The following is a 17,749-nucleotide window of genomic DNA, read 5'->3' on the forward strand; positions in this document are numbered from 1 at the left end:
ATCTTGAAAAACTGCAACATGAAAGATGTAATTTCTGAAGAGGAATAAAGTTTTTTTAATAAATCAAATTGAGTGTTTCTGAGAATTAGATTACATATACCTGCTGACGACTACTAAGATCCAGCTGCTTCCAAAACTGGAAATCTAAACAAAGGTCACGCCAGTACTTGCAAACCAATGATGCAGAAAGGCAGCGTTCATCCAGGGATAAATTGGAAAATATCTGTGAATATAGAAGAAACCATGTATATGCTTAAACATTTTAAAGGCTTTAATTTGTTAGAAAAATATTAACTTTAAAGCACAAAAACATGTTGAATACAAGTAGCCATTATTAGAAGAGTCATTGTTAGAGACTGTCCTAAAGAGAAAAACATGGTATAGGAGTAAAAAACACGGACCAACATTACCTTTCACGTAAGAAAAGGAGCAAAGGAGATGTATGCATCTGTGAGAGTGTGCACATGTATGTGTGTGTGTGTTTGCCGACATTTAAAAAAAAAAAAACTTAAAAGGATAGGCCAAAAATTAATTTTAAAAATACTCATCTTTAAGGGAAGGGAGAAAAGGCTAGGAAGGAGAAAGAGATAAAGTGAGACTATTCTGAAGATACCTTGTTTTATAGTTTTGACCTTAGAACCAGGTGAACTTTTTATATGGTTTTTTTAATGTCATAAAAAGGACATTTTACCTAGACAATGTTTTTTTCCAGAACTTCATAAACCCAATCTAATCCCAAGGAAACTATCACTTATCCCAAATATAGAACATCCTACAAAATATGTGATGAGGACTCCTCAGAAAATCAAGATCAGGAAAAAACAAAGAAAGGCTGAGAAAGTATCAAAGATAAGAGGAGAATAAGGAGGAATGAACTGGGAAAAGGCCATTACTTTTAAGCACAAAAACATGTTGTGGGATCAAAGCTGATCTCACTCTTCGACAAAGGTATCGTAGTAATGTAAGGTAATTAACTTAGGGGAAACTGAAAGTGTGTAAGGAGTATATGAGGAGTCTGCACTACCTTTGTAACTTTTCTGCCTAAAATTATCCCAAAATTAAATGCTTATTTTTAAAAGAATTTTAAAAGTAAAAATTATTTTTCAATGGTCAGGATTAGGACCAATATTGATTTTTTAAAATTCAGAGACATTATCACAAATACAATTGTGGACCATATTGAGATCCTGAATTGAACCAACTATAAGATATTTCAGAGACAATTAGATAAAACTGAACATAAAAGAGACAGTAAATGACTTAACAAAAATTATTTCTAGTCGAAACCGGTTTGGCTCAGTGGATAAAGCGTCGGCCTGCGGACTGAAAGGTCCCAGGTTCGATTCCAGTCAAGGGCATGTACATTGGTTGCGGGCACATCCCCAGTAGGGGGTGTGCAAGAGGAAGCTGATCGATGATTCTCTCATCGATGTTTCTAACTCTCTATCTCTCTCTCTTCCTTTCTGTAAAAAAAACAATGAAATAGCCGAAACTGGTATGGCTCAGTGGATAGAGCGTTGACCTATGGACTGAAAGGTCCCGGGTTCGATTCCGGTCAAGGGCATGTATCTCGGTTGCAGGCACATTCCCAGTAGGGGTTGTGCAGGAGGCAGCTGATTGATGATTCTCTCTCATCGATGTTTCTAACTCTCTATCCATCTCTCTTCCTCTCTGTAAAAAATCAATAATATATATATATTTTTTAAATCAATAAAATATATATATATTTTTAAATTATTTCTAACTTTTTACATTGTTATATTATTGTAGTTATAGTGTTACAGTGGTTATATTATTTTATAAAGTTATCCATTTTAGATACAAACTTCAGTGTGTATAGTGAAGTGACATATAAAATTTGCTTTCCGATACTTTATTAAAAATAGCAAAAAATAGCCGAAACCGGTTTGGCTCAGTAGATGGAACGTCAGTCTGCGGACTGAAGGGTCCCGGGTTCGATTCTGGTCAAGGGCATGTGCCTTGGTTGCGAGCACATCCCCAGTGGGGGGTGTGCAGGAAGCAGCTGATTGATGGTTCTCTCTCATCAATGTTTCTAACTCTCTATCGATGTTTCTAACTCTCTATTCCTCTCTCTCTTCCTATCTGTAAAAAATCAATAAAATATATTTTTAAAAAATAGCAAAACATAAGTAAACTAAAAAAAGGCAAAATACTGAAAAAACTACTGAAATTATGGAAGGATACATGGGGAGTTCATTATTTTCTACTTTGGTCTGTAGATGAAGATTTCCATAATATTAAATAAAATTTGAAAATTTTAATAAGAACAGGTGCTTTACACTATATTGTTTTATCTTGTTTGAATTATGGCTTTACCATTTATTATCTATGTAATCTTGGGCAAATTACCTAATTTTTCTGTACCTCAAGCTCCTTATCTAAAAAATGGGAATAATATAGTTTTTACCTGATGAAGTTATTGTGAGGACTAAAGGGGTAAACATAAAGTTTTTGGAACAGCATCTGGAACAGAGTAAATAGTATGATTCTTATAACTGTGACCTAAAATGATACCTCTATGCAGTCCAATGTTACAGAAATCTAAGCGAGGATCTCTACTATGTTTAAACCTTGAGCATTGGGAAAACAACTGCCAACCGCTGTTCCTTCACAGCTATTTTTTGTCCTCCAAGGATTAAGTGGAAATAGGCTTAAGAATCATTGGCAGAGATGTAGTTAGGCTCACTACAGTCCTTCACCCCCATTCATGACAACTAAAACCACTGGACAACATAGCAAATGCAATTACCTCAGGAGTCCAAAAGATTAATAACGTATGGATTGGGGAGGTGAGCCAAACTTAAAGAATTTCCAATAACAGGAATGAGTTTCCTTTTCTCTACCAGTGTGGAACTGAGGATGTCCCCAGTACAGAACTACATGGCAGGCATAACTAATGAAAACAAAAAGAGAAAGTCATCTCTCTGGACAGAAAGAGAGCCTCTGTGAAAAAGAGAATGTGGCCGAAACGGGTTTGGCTCAGTGGTAGAGCGTCAGTCTACGGACTGAAAGGTCCCAGGTTCGATTCTGGTCAAGGGCATGTACCTTGGTTGCGGGCACATCCCCGGTAGGGGGTGTGTAAGAGGCAGCTGGTCGGTGTTTCTCTCTCATCAATGTTTCTAGCTCTCTATCTCTCTCCCTTCCTCTCTGTAAAAAATCAATAAAATATATTTAAAAAAAAGAAAAAGAGAATGTGGGAAGAGTCCCCATTCGGGGGGTTTCTTTTCTTTCACTTTTCCCTATTCTCTCTACTGGCCATGTCCCAAATTCAGCCTCAGTCACAGAGCTGCAATTTGTCAGCTGTGCAGGCACCTAAAATTCCATAAGCCCATCTTTGGCCACAAAAACCAGGAAAAAACCCTGTGGACCAAAGAGTGTGAGAGGAACCTCCATTACCTTTTTCTTACCACTTCATCATGTAAACAGCCCAAATTCTGCAAATCCATATAGCAGCACAGGCAAATAACACATGATGTAACTATGAGGGAAATTCCATTTTTCTATCTAGAGAACCAGGAAAAGAGATCACTAGGTCAGAGTGTGAAGGAATGATCAAAGGAGAGATCTGGAAAGAGCACTCCTAATTCAGTGACAGAAGTGACAAAAAACAAAAAACAAAAAAAAAAAAAAAAAAAAAAAAAACCTGAGTTAACCACAAAGCTACACATGTGCAGGAGAAACCCAAAGAAGTTGCACAGCAAAATCTTTGAAAACTGGGGTAACAATGGAATCACAGGCCAAGTAAAATGAGATAGGAATTTCAATCTAAGTATAACATTTCTGACCCCTGGCAAATCTGATAAATCTAGACAGTCATAAAACTCAATGAATCCCAATAGGATTAACTCAAAGAGATCTACCTAAGACACATTATAATCAAATTGTCAGAAGACAAAGAGAGAACCCTGAAAGCAGCCAGAGAAAAGTAATTCATTATATTCAAAAGACTTTCAATCAAATTAACATCTGATTTCTCATCAGAAACCATGTAAGCCAGCAGGCAATGGGATAACATACTTAAAAGCACTGAAAGAAGAACTCTAAACCAGGAATTCTATATCTAGCAAAATTATCCTTCAAAGATGAAGGCAAAATTGAGATATTTCCAGATAAATGAACATTGGGGGATTTTATCACAAGTAGACCTAACTACAAGAAATGCCACAGGGAATCCTCCAGACTGAAATGAAGGAACACTTGAAAGCACAGTAGTTTGAAAGCACACCCAAAAAAATAAAGAACACCAATAAAGGTAAGTATTGTATTTATGCAGGTAAATATAAAATTCAGTTAATTGTTAATGTATTTTTGGCTTTTACTCCATTTCTAAAGAATTGAAAATGACAACCACATAACATAATAATTAGAAATCTAATTATTTGTGTTAATTGTATCAACACAAAACATATACAGCAATAACAACATAAACATGAAAACGTTTTTATATACCACTAGAGGCCCGGTGCATGAAATTTGTGTGTGGGGGGGGGGTCCCCTCAGCCCAGCCTGCACCCTCTCCAATCCAGACCCCTAGAGGGATATCCAATTGTCAGACATCCTTTTCACAATCTGGGACTGCTGGCTCTAACTGTTCACCTGCCTGCCAGCCTGTTCACCCCCAACTGCCCCCCCACGGGTCTGGTCGCCCCCAACTTTCCTCCTGCTGGCCTGGTCTCTCCATGCAGCCTGCTGTTCAGTTGTTTGGTTATCCCTCACTAAACTCCCTGCCGACCTGGTAGTCCCATTCAGCCTGCTGTTCAGTCATTTGATGGTCCCTCACTAAACCCCCAGCCAACCTTGTTGCCCCACACAGCCTGTTGTTTGTCGTCCATACAGTTGTTTCAGTCATGATGGCCCCTGGCTTTTGATATATTAGGATTAACACTAAATTGGTATTTGTAGTTTAAATGCCTGACATCAAGCTTTTGATTGCCAAGACATCTATTTCAAAATACATCAATCTTGAGTAAGCATACTGTTAGTTATATGGCACAGCTACTAGCAAAACAACCAGATAAGGAACTAGGTTACCACCACCCATGAAGGTCTGACCTTCAGAAAGGCCTGGCTAACCTAGAGTGGCCTCATTTCTCTCTTCCTGCTCTAATTCCTGCCCCAATTCCTGCTCTTGTGCTTTAAGTTTGTCCATTAAAGTAAACCCGCAAAACTCTAGACACCCCACGCTTGAACTTTACTAAAGGCAGAGCCCCAAGTCCACATTCTCTCTAACCATGACCTGGCTGTGTGGGCCTTCAGTGTACTTCATGCCCTCCAGAATCTGAAAGTAATAAATCTTGTTCCTCAAACTTGCCTGATGGTTCTTTGCTAAAGTGTACCCTGCAATCATAATTAAGAAGCAAAAGAGCAGGCCCAAACATAAATGAGGGCCCTGCTGGAGGAAATGTCTCAAGCTTGCTAGGACAGAGGTGTGCCGGGGCAAGCACTGTGTGCATTTCTGACCAAGGACACTCCCATCAACAGGCTTCAGGCCAACGGAACAATATTAACCAAAATGAAGTTGTTATAAATTATGCTGTTAATTATAAACCTCGGGGCAAATGCTAAGAACATAACTAAACACAGTCACAAATCACTTAACAGGAATGCATTCTGAGAAATGGATCATTAGGTGATTTTGTCATGTAAAAATCATAGAGTGCACTTACACAAACCTGGATGGTATAACCTACTACACACCTAGCCTACGTGGTATATATAGCCTGCTGCTGCTCCAAGGCTACAAATCTGCAATGCATGTCACTGCACTTAATACTCCAGGCAACTGAAACACAGTGTATTTGTGGAGATCCATAATCTCTGTGTGGGCTGGAAAGAGCACACTCAGGCTTCGCCATTTTCAAGTCGGCTTTGGCCCCTGCTTTCTGCTAGACACTCCCAGGACCTCCTGCAATGTCAATAGCTTCACAGTAAGCCAGAAATTAAGATGAAGAACTTATCCTTCTATGGTTGTCTTGTTTCCAAGGTCTGCCTGTTAAGTTCCTAGCTGATCCCCCACTCATCCCACTGGCACCAAAGCTGTAGGCCCCAAAACCTGAGTCTTACAAATATGTGGATTTTCCCTGTTTGTTCTCCACCAAGTTCATCACTTTTAGTTGACAAATGCAGGTTTACTCATTGGCCCAAAATGACATAGCCTCTCTGGCATCAAAGATGCTGGTCTTCCAAACTCTGGTTGTTGCCAAAAGTCCTGGGGCAGGGGGCTACAGAAGAGGCCTCATGCAAGAATGTAGACTTCTGCTCTTCTCACTTGAAGCTCTAGCAGCATCCCTAAGAAAAAGAATACGTTGTCTACCTTTGGTCAATTTCCAAAGCCCAGATAATTTAGGGCAATTTTGTCCAGTTTTACATTTGTTTTTTTGTAGAGAGTAGTCACCATACTCTTCATGCACCCATAGTTGGAAGTTCCTCCCTTATGGATATTTTTATGCTCATCTTCCTCATTTTACACATGAGAAAACTGCGATTTAAGGAGACTAAATCATCTGTGTACAATTAAATCACTACTACATGAATTTAAAGGGCTATTTTTTCCCTTAAAGAATAGAAAATATGTGGACCATGGTCATTACAACAAAGAAGCACCTTATTTAAACTGTTTCACTTTGGACAGTACCGTCTTGAAACATTAGTTTTCTCTCATGTAAAAGTGAGATGATTGTTATAAACCACAAGTAATTGACTAAATCTAAGTGGATCTAGATGAGGCTTCTTCATCCAGGTGAAAGGAAATTCACTAAGTGGGTAAAGGAAAGATAAAACCAGTACCAGTAACGATGGATAAAAGTAAAAAGAAAGAATACTAAGGACCCAGCTAAGCCACATGGGAATTCCAAAACCACACAAAATGTAAAATAATAAATGACTGTGGTTTTAAACTTCTAAGACCTGACATAGTATGTTGCACAGATATAGATTTAAAGATTCCAGCTTTCACCCAGCCAGAGTGGCTCAGTAGCTGAGCGTCCATCTGTGAACCAGGAGGTCACGGCTTGATTCCCGGTCAGGGCACATGCCTGGGTTGTGGGCTCAATCCTCAGTGTGGAGCATGCAGGAGGCAGCTGATCAATGAATCTCGCTCATCATTAATGTTTCTATCTCTCTCTCTCCCTCTCCCTTCCTCTCTGAAATCAATAAAAATATATTTAAAATGTTTTTAAAGATTCCTGCTTTTCTTTGTTATTAAAATGCTATCTCACCCATATCCTAACTCCTCAGATAATTACCACTCTTCCCCAAACTATCTTCGTAACAAACATCTGTGCACGTGTCCCTAGGATTCTGTGGGAGGCACTAAGACATGAAATTTGTTCACTGGCTTTAAGATGAAATAGTCAAAGGCAGTTCTGAGTTATCTTTGGATAATATGAGATTCAAGAAAAAGCATTTCAAAGGTCATTTTGAAGAAAAAAGAGCATGCATCTGTAAAGAACTGGCCCGGAACAACATGTTTGAAGAATAAAGAAAACTCCAAGGGGAGAGGGGGCAAGGGATGACACTGAAAAACTGGATGGTACGTACATCAAGCCAGGAAATGGCTTACTTTTCAGAGAACCCATAAGCAATGGCTTGAACCTGACAGAAGTCCAAACTCCATTAAGGTTGTAGAAAACCGCAGGGACTGGTTTGGCTCAATGGATAGAGCGTCGGCTTGGGGACTGAAGGGTCCCGGGTTCGATTCCGGTCAAGGGCATGTACTTTGGTTGCGGGCATATCCCCAGTAGGGGGTGTGCAAGAGGCAGCTGATCAATGACTCTCTCTCATCAATGTTTCTAACTCTCTATCTCTCTCCCTTCCTCTCTGTATAAAAATCAATAAAATATATATTTTAAAAAAAAGGATGTAGAAAACCCAGGGCCTATCATCTTAAATCTTGCTGCTTTTCCATCACTGCCCTCACATCTTTCAGAGTGTGAAAGATGGCTGACTGTTCTAATCCCGGTAGTTTGCCCTTGGAAAAAGGAGAAGGAAGCAAAGGACAAGCATCTGCCTTGTATGGTATGACTTGAAAGTTGTACACGGTGCTTCCACTCACAGCTTCCAACCTAAATCTTAGTTACACAGTCACACCTATCCACAGAGGCTAAGAAATAGCATCTAATTAAGTGGTCACGTGCCTGGCTAAAACATGGTGGATTCTGTTACTACTAAAAAGAATGTAAGGGGAATGGATCCTGGGAATCAGCAGTGACCTATAGTCATGACCTGGATTGAAACTAAACTTCATATTCTTTTTTTTTTATTTTATTTTAAAGATTTTTTTAAGTGATATTTAGCTTTAGCGAGAGAAACATGAATGTGAGAGCAACACACTGATAGGCTGCCTACTGCACACCTCTTACCAGGGATCAAGCTTGCAACCTGGGCATGTGCCCTGACTGGGAATTGAACCAGTAACCTTTCAGTGTATGGGATGATGCCCAACCAACTGCACCACACAGGCCAGGGCCAAACTTAATATTCTTGATCTTAAGTGGCAGATCTGGGCAACAGAACTAAGCTATTAATTACAAGAAAACGTATGTCTTATTATTGATATAATCTGAATTAATCACTACCGGGCTGATATCCATATATTTCTATACCTTGAAAGATTCTTTATTTTTTATTGAGGTAGAAGTGACATGTAACATTATATTATTTTTAGGTACAACATAATGATTCAATATTTGTATACATTACAAAATGATCACCACAGTTAAGTCTAGTTACGATCCATCACCATACCTAGTTAGAAATTTTTCTTTCTTTTTTTTCTTGTAAGAACTTGTAAGATCTCTCTTAGCAACTTTCAGACATGCCATACAATCTTATTAACTATAGCTACCATGCTGCATATTATTCCCCTATGACTTATTTATTTTATAACTGGAACTTTGTACCTTTTGAAAGATCCAATTTTTGAATGAGACATTAGTATAAGATATAAGATAATTTCAGACTGAAAAAACTTCCAAAATGCATTGTTGCTTAACACTTGGTCATACCTATCCCACAGAATCTTTTTTTTTTTCCCCAATATATTTTATTGAATTTTTACAGAGAGGAAGGGAGAGAGATAGAGAGTTAGAAACATCGATGAGAGAGAAACATTGATCAGCTGCCTCCTGCACACCTCCTACTGGGGATGTGACTGCAACCAAGGTACATGCCCTTGATTGGAATCAAACCTGGGACCCTTCAGTCCATAGGCCAACTCTCTATTCACTAAGCCAAACTGGTTAGGGCCCACAGAATCTTATAGTACTTAAAAATCAACAAAACCAATACCTACTTTTGACCATTTCATATCTTGATGCACAAATTTTATCTACTATTAGATATTACTGAAAAAAATGAGCTAAGGTTTATGAGCAGGCAAACTGTATACAAATTATGTAAATATTTGAAAAGAAGTAAAGGTGAGTAGTTTTATTTTCTCTTCCTTTTTTTATTTTTAATTTATCCTCACCTGAGAATATTTTTTCCCATTGATTTTTAGAGAGAATGGAAGGGGGAAGGGGGCGAGAAAAAGAGAGAGAGGGAGAAAAACATCAATGTGAGAGAGACATATCCATTGCCTGTAGCTATTTTACAATGACTATGCTAGGTGTTGTAAGAGATAAGTATTAAAGGCGCAACACAATATTCCAGACTACATATTGTATGATGACTTTTTTTAAAAAATTATTTTTTATTTTAGAGAGAGGAGAGGGAGGAAGGGAGGGAGGGAAAGAAGAGGAAGAGAAGGAGGGACACATCCATCAGTTGCCTCCTGTATGCACCCCAACCAGGATCAAACCCACAAAGTCAGATATTATGAAATTTAAATAAGAATAAGTTTTGTTTTTTTTAAATAAAAATAATTAAATAAATAAGAATAAGTTTTATTCTAAACCCAGTCACTGAAGACTTTCAGTCGGGGAGGAGATACAATGAAACAATGTATCCTTTTGACATATGTCCATCATTCTTTGAGGACTTCCTTGTGTCCTGGCACAAAATATTCTAGGCTCATCTTGTACTTCCCTTGTCCTAGCCCTGAAATTTGCCATTTCTCCATGGAGCACTGATCCCTTTTATTGGAGAATGGTATCTATAAGCAAAGATGTGTAAGCTAAATGTACTCATTACTACTGGGCATTGATGCTCCAAGACCCTCTCAGTGGCAGCCTCCAATGCCCACTGTGTGACCTTACAATACCACTTGGGCTTTAAACTGGCCAAGACTTTGGCAAAACTAAAACAGGATATATTTAGCCAAAGTCAAGCATAAAACAGGATATTTAGCCAAAGTCACGCAACTCTTATGTTAATATTAAATGCTTCTTCTGCATTTGCCTTTACTTATCTTCCCTTACATTCCTTATCATTTATACAGCCTGGTAATACTCCAAATTGGCAAAGAACTACTCAAGGTTATCTCCTTGACAGCTACTCAGTTAAGGCAAAATTTACAGCCTTCTTAAAATGAGAAGAAAACAAATCACACCTTTTGGTAGGTATCCTGATTAAGTTCATCAAGATTGCTTTGCATTCTTCAGCAAAGAAAAATCTTAAACCTGACTTCCTCAGGACACTCCATTTCAGTGCTGGCTACATCCATTCCTGGAACGCCAGAGACATGCCTTCTAGAGGTTATTGGTACGGGAGCCTTAAATCAAGAATTCATGAAATGTTACAGATAATTTACTCTTCCCCACTAGTAATCTACATTCAAAGCTTTAAAAAGTGGTATTTTTTTTTTCTTTGACTCTATTTGCATTGCTTTCATCTTTGTTCGCATATCTGGAGAGAAAAAAATAATAATAAATCAGGTATGTAAGCTTTCCTTCAAAGCCCCTTTCTCTTATGAAACTCTCCCTTAAACTCTAAAGCAACCTGTGGGCCATGAAGCTGTACAAATAAAGACTTCACACCTACTGACACATTATCAAGGGTCCCTGCACAGCGAGGCGAGGTGGCTTCCTAATGGTGCTGGTGGATTCTGGATCTCTCACCTGGTTTTCTTTGGAAAGAAACAGGTCTGCTGGCAGAGGGCATGGTATCTAAGCATAGCACACCAAGTCTCCAAAATGTAAATATAGAACACAACTTATCCAGTTACTCAAACAGCAATTATAAAGAAATACATTCCACTGCTATCACTTGGTAAAATTGTTGCATAATGGTTCTACCATATAAATATCTAATTGTGATATTAGTAGGCAGGGTTACTTAAGTCGTAAAGGCAACAGGTAGCAAAGATCGAAGCTAGCTTATTTGATCCAAAACAATCCATAACCACTCAATGAGCAAATGTAACAGACTTAAAGTGCTTAAAAAAATATTACTATCACAGTTGACCTTTGAAGACCTAGTCCCTGCTTCTCAAATTTCTTATATTAAAGACCACAATTCAACCCTACAGGCCCAATTTTAAATTAGTCTCTGACTCATAATGACTCTGGTGTAAGCTCCTCCTCTCTCCTCTGTCCTGCCCCTTCTCCCCATTCAGGATTCTCTTTCATTGAAGTTCTGAGAGATTATTCAGGTCCTCTTACACAGGATGTTGAAAAGATCTCTGGACCTGGAAACACTAAGCTGGATTCCAGCCATTCTCTCTCTAAAATGTCTTGGGGGAAGTAAGCCACTTGACTTCTCCAGCCTGTATCTTCATGCAGAAGACATGGGGAAAGACCAGATGCTGCTGTCAAAGGTCTCTTCCTGTACTGGTTACATAATTATGGTTTCCAGTGAGGCTCACTATTTCAAGAAAGAACTAGTTTCATTTCTACACAGCTCTTATTGTTAGAAAGGACTTTCTAAATGTCCAAATACAGACATTCTTCAATCCTGAAATTCCACTTCTTTTTTTTAAAACATATTTTATTGATTTTTCTACAGAGAGGAAGAGAGAGAGAGACAGAGAGTTAGAAACATCGATGAGAGAGAATCATCAATCAGCTGCCTCTTGCACATCCCCCACTGGGGATGTGCCTGCAACCAAGGTACATGCCCCTGACCAGAATCGAACCTGGGACCCCTCAGCCCGCAGGCCAATGCTCTATCCACTCAGCCAAACCGGTCTTGAAATCTACCCTAGAAAAATATGATGCGTACATAGGAAAAAAATCTATTAGCATCATTTGTAGTAACAATTAATTAGAAACATCCAGTACTAGAGAAATAAATACAGGTGGTATAACACTATGGGGTACTATGCAGCAGTTAAAAAGAATGAAGGAAACTATACCCTCACTAATGTGAAAACACCGCCAAACCAACCAAACTATAAACAAACAAACAAACTGCAGAACATGGACATTTTGATGCCATTTATGAAAAATTTTTTTACAAACCAGAACTTTGTAAAATGATGGAAATGTTCTGGATCTGCACAGTCCAGTACAATAGTGGCCAGTCACCCATGGCTACTGATGTGGCTATCGTTATCTAGAAACTGAATTTTAAATTTTATTTCATTTTAACCAATTTAAATTTAAATACCCACATGTGGCTAGTGGCTATTGTATTTGAATGTTCCCAATGGAGATGATGGATTTGTGCCTCTCTATGCAACAACCCTTCCTATACTGTGAAAAGGAAAGAGGGGAGGAAGGGAGGGAAAGCCATAGCTGCCTAAGTCTTCTCCAAGCCAGACACTTCCAGTTCTCACCAGAAACAGAGCCAACATCCTCTCAACATCACATGGCTCTGTTGTAGCTCAGAACAACTCTAGTCAAGATATAAACATTTCTTAGACTCTTATCTTAGTGGTATGGCACATTCACCCAGAGTGTCAGCACAGACTTCTAAACATGTGGTCATTCATTTGGTCATAAATATTTACTAAACACCAGGCACTGCACTTAGAGGAGGGCATACAGTATAAACAAGATCTATGTCAACAGAGCCTATGCCCCCAAAAGCCTTAGCCCTGAAAATTCTATTTGGGCCGGTAAACACGGAAAAAAAACTTTGATTTCAATTAATTCCAGACAGTACAACTCACTTGTTGCTGAATACAACTAGGACCGTGAAACCCACATAGACCATCTTTATTCCAGTGTCTAATATAGTAAAATATCTACACATCATGTCCAAATTCTCCATCACAACAGGGCAAGTCTAATGAGTAATTCCCAAAAGTCCCTTAGACCAAGTTTTCAATAGTCCACAGAAAAAAAAGAAAAAAAAATGTAAAAAAGAACAATGTAACATATAGAATAAGTTTGCCTATGGGGATTCTCTTTATTATGAAATCATGTCCTTTTTTCTTTCTTTTTGTATTCAAATGTTCCTTACCTCATGAAATAACCAGTTTTGGTAGAAAGCAGGAAATACCTGGTTTTTTATTTGTTTTGTCTTTAAACAGTCTTACCTGCCAAATAACAAGACAGCAATCAATCTTCTATACCAAATATTTGTTGATACTTTATTTGTCCATGTCACCCACCAATTTAAAGGACTCAAGAAAGTTTCCTCTTCTCATACAACATAACAAAAGAAAGATAAACAACCCAATCAAAAATAGATACTTTTTGAAAGAAGACAGAGGAAGGCCAAGAGACATATGAAAACATGCTCAAAGTCACTAGTCATCTGAGAGATGCAAATCAAAACGACAATTCAGTACCATCTCACACCTGTCGGAATGGCTATCATCAACATATAAACAAGTAACAAGTGCTGGCGAGGATGCAGAAAAAAAGGAACCCTCATGCACTGCTGGTGGCAATGCAGACTGATGCAGCCACTGTGGAGAACAGTATGGAGTCTCCTAAAAAAAAAAAAAAAAAAAAAACACTAAAAATGGAACTCCCATTTGACCCAGTGATCCCACTTCTAGGACTATATCCCAAGAAACTAGAAACACCAATAAGAAAGAATATGTGCATCCTATGTTCATAGCAGCACAATTTACCAAAGGTAAGATCTGGAAACAGCCTAAGTGCCCATCAGCAGATAAGAGGATTAAAAAACTGTGGTACATCTACACAATGGAATACTACACTGTGGTTAAAAAAAAATAAAAATAAAAAAAAAGGGGGGGGGGGTGAGATTCTTACCATTTGCAACAGCATGGATGGAACCAGAGAGCATTAGGCTAAGCGAAATAAACCAGTCAGAGAAAGATAAGTATCACATGATCTCACTCATTTGTGGAATATAATGAACAACATAGACTGATGAACAAAAACAGATTCAGAGACAGAAAAACATCAATCACACTGTCAAACCTCAGAGGGAAGGTAGGGGAGGGTGGGGGTAAGGGGGAGAGATCAACCAAAGAACTTGTATGCATGCATATAAGCCTAACTAATGGACACAGACAACAGGGAGGGTGAGAGCATGAATGTGTTTGGGGGGGGGGGGGGGGGAAATGCGGGTATAAGGACACATATGTAATACATTAATGATTAATCAATAAAGAAAAAAGAATTCCAGGTTTTAAAAAATTGTCTAACTCCAACAAACAAAAAGAAAAAGAAAAAAGTTCCCTCTGCTCTAAAATGCACATCCTGGACACACAAAAGAGGCAATTACTCCTCCAACAAATATACCTCCATGAGAGTTAAGTCATTACATTTTGACACAAGTAGAAGTTAGCTTACCCCCTCTTGCTGTATAATTTTCAAGAACATTCACATCACACTAATACAGATAAAAACACGGGATTATCAATGTGCAAAAAGTCTAATCATACAAAGTATATTGGAGACAGTAACAATTGTAATTGATGACAATTAATTCAGTCACAATAAAAGAAGCCAAATTTTTACCTAAGTTATTTGCGGCTGGTCTTAAATATCAACCACTGTGACAAGGAAAGATTACATTTATTAAGCTCCAGGAAAGAGTGGGAGGGGAGAAGAGAGAAAATAAAGAAAGAAATAACTTGTTAATAATAACAATGCAAACTCGATCACACAATTAGGATTATCACAGCAATGACAAAACTGCAAATGTTACTTAGTATTCAAAAGTGAGGCAAAGCTCCCACAGGACACCCACCTCTGCTCCGCTCACCCAGCCCCCAACAACAACAAATGCCTCCCCTTACCTTCCAGAAATCTGTGTGCTTTTATGTACGGGTTAAAATGTAGGAAGCGAATACAACATAGCCTAAGCAAGAGGGTTCTCAAGCCAAGCAGGCCTAAATTCCCAGATACACCTCCTACTTTCTATGTGTGACCTTGGGCAAGTCATTCAAGCTCTTCAAGCCCCACTAGAGCAAATACCACTTGTAGATGTCTGACTTTGTGCTGTAGGCACATAGTATGACATATCAGTTCCTTCTTGCATAGAGTAATGATATTGACAATATCTGTCTCACCGCGGTAACTTGGGAAATTAAATTAGATATTATGTATCTAAAACTCTGGCAACAGTGCCTGATATCACAGGAAATGTTCGAAAAAGTTAACTCTTAGTGACATCAACCAACATCTATCCAACCTGAAAGTAGCTAGAAAACTTTCGAACTTTAATATATAAAGTCTATACCCAGCCGACCCTTAGGCAAGTTGCTCACTTAATAAAAACATGTCACAGAAACCCTACAAAGCGTTTCTGAGCCACTTGGGCTGGCCATCTAATAGCAGATGAACCCTGTTTGTTTGTGCCTAACAAACCCGAGCTATTAAAAGACACTGCATGAGATTCCAAGTTTTCCTAACTTCTAAAAGTAGGCCATAAGCATCCTCTCTCACTGGTTTCCCAGCCTCTCCCCTCTGGACGTCTCTGGCTGTCGGGGACCCCCCCCTCCCCGGCGCTCAGAAGGAGAGAGAAGACCCCCCCCCCCCAGGAGGGGCCGGGTTGGGGGCAAGCGCGCACCCCCGCGCCCTCCCTCCGCCCAGACCCACCTTGAGCAGGATGGACGGCGGCAGCTGGTTGATGTCCGGGGTTTCGGGGGGCGGCTCCCTAGGGCAATCACAAGGGTTTTCGCGGGGCTCCTGACAGTCCGTGTCGCCGCATTCATGCTGCTGCTGCTGCTGCTGCTGCTGCTGGGCAGGCGAGGGGGCGGTGCTCCCGGCTCGGACCGCGTCCCCGCCGGCCTCGGAGGGGGCACCTTCGGACGCGGGAGAGGAGGGCGGGGGGCAGAGCGGCGGCTGCTCGGAGCCCGGGCAGCACCCGGCATCGGGGGGCCGGGGAGGCGAGGCGCCTCCTCCCGCGGGGCCTCCTCCTCCGCCGCCGCCGCCGCAGCCCCCGCCGCCGCCGCAGCGGGGCTGCTTACAGGGGGTGCAGGCGGGGACCCCGGCCCCCTTGCGCTTGCACACCATCTCGGGGGGCTCGGGGGGCGGCGGCGGCGGCGGCGGCGGCGTGGGCGCCCGGAAGAGCTGCACGGCGACGGGCGGCCCCAGGAAGCGCACGGGCCCCACGCCGGCCAGGAGGAGGCTGCGGCCCTGCTGCTCCCAGGCGGCGGCGGCGGCCAGCCCCAGCTCCTTGCAGCAGGAGGCCGGCGACGAGGCCGAGGCGGCGGCGGCGGCGGCGGCGGCGGCGGAGGACAGCAGGAAGCGGCGGGCGGCGGCGGCGCAGTCCTCGGCGGCCAGGGCCGCGTAGCGCCGCGCCAGGTGCTGCGGGGAGGCGGCGGCCGCGGCGGCGTAGGCCCCGTCCCGCGGCGGCGGCGGCGGCGGCGACAGCGGCGGCTCCTCCTCTGGGCCGGCGGGGGCGGGCGCGCCGGGGCTGTGCACGATGAAGCAGAGCATGCAGGGCCCGCGGAAGAAGCAGTCCCGGCTCCGGGGCGCCGCCGGCGGCGGCGGCGGCTGCTGCTGCGGGGCCGCCTTGGCCGCGGTCCGGCGGGGCAGCCTGAGCAGCGGGCGACGGCGGCGGCACCAGCTGCAGCAGCGCAGCCTCTTCTGGCTCGGGCGGTTACGCGGCTCCTTCGAGAGAAGGTGGCCCATATAGAAGGCCCCGCGGAGGGGGGACCGGGACGGGGCGTGGGGAGGCCCGCAGCGGGGGCTCCCGGCGGCGGGGCAGGCCGCTCTGGCGCGGGCTCCTCGGGCTCGGGCTCGGGCGCGGCGGGGCCCCCGGCGCTCACGCTCGCACCCTCGGGCGCACACACACGCGCGGCGGCGGGGGTGGGCGTCCGCTGGGGCCGCTCGGCGCCCGTCGGGGCTACATGCTGCGCCCGGAGCGGCCGGGGGCGCGGGCGGGGAGGGGGGGGGGCGCGAGCTTGGGGGCGCGACGGAGAGGCCGAGCCTGCAGGCTGGGCGGCCGGGTCCGAGCCTGACCCACCGGCTCAGTCCGTCCCTGCGGCGGCGGCGGCAACGGCGGCGGCGGCGGGGGCAGCGCGGGGTCCCGCTCGGACCATTTTAACTGCGGCTCCGCTGGCGGCGCGCGCGCCCGCGACGCGGCTGGGAGCCGCAGGAGCGCGCGGCCCGCTCGGGAGGGAGGGGCGGAGGCGGCGGCGGCGCGCTCGGGGCGGGGATGCGGGGATGGGATGCAGGCGGCTCCCTTCTGGGAGGTCCGCCCGCCGGACTGGGACAGCCGGGATGGGGACAGCGGGGAGGCTGGCCGGAGAGGGCGCGGGGGCGAGCGGGGAGCGGGGAGCGGCGCGCGACCCTCCCTGCGGGCGCCCCGGGCTCCTCGGGGCCGCGGCGGGACCCACGCCCCTTTTCGGGGGCGGGCGGAGACGTTTCCGAGCCAGCTGTGTGACATCCGTTTGCAGAGCCGCGGCGCTGACGTCCGGAGGTGTAAGTTCAAGAACTGCCATTGGCCGGGAGCCGCTCGGCTCTTCCGCCCGCCC

The 17,749-nt window shown here is 43.2% G+C and overlaps 1 protein-coding gene across 1 annotated transcript in view; it reads right to left on the reverse strand.

The window, feature by feature from the left end:
- Window positions 1-17,042, reverse strand: part of FBXL17 (F-box and leucine rich repeat protein 17) — a 408,991-nt gene extending 391,949 nt beyond the window's left edge. The window contains exons 1-2 of the mRNA XM_084881035.1: window positions 15,867-17,042; window positions 101-223 (exon numbers count right to left, since the gene is read on the reverse strand). Coding sequence (XP_084737161.1) covers window positions 101-223; window positions 15,867-16,904 — 1,161 coding nt within the window. The 5' untranslated portion in view covers window positions 16,905-17,042. The remainder of the gene's footprint in view (window positions 1-100; window positions 224-15,866) is intronic.
- Between the last annotated feature and the right edge of the window lie 707 nt (window positions 17,043-17,749).

Source organism: Pipistrellus hanaki, assembly GCF_964339955.1.
Source record: "Pipistrellus hanaki genome assembly, chromosome: 4".
Lineage (NCBI taxonomy): Eukaryota > Metazoa > Chordata > Mammalia > Chiroptera > Vespertilionidae > Pipistrellus > Pipistrellus hanaki.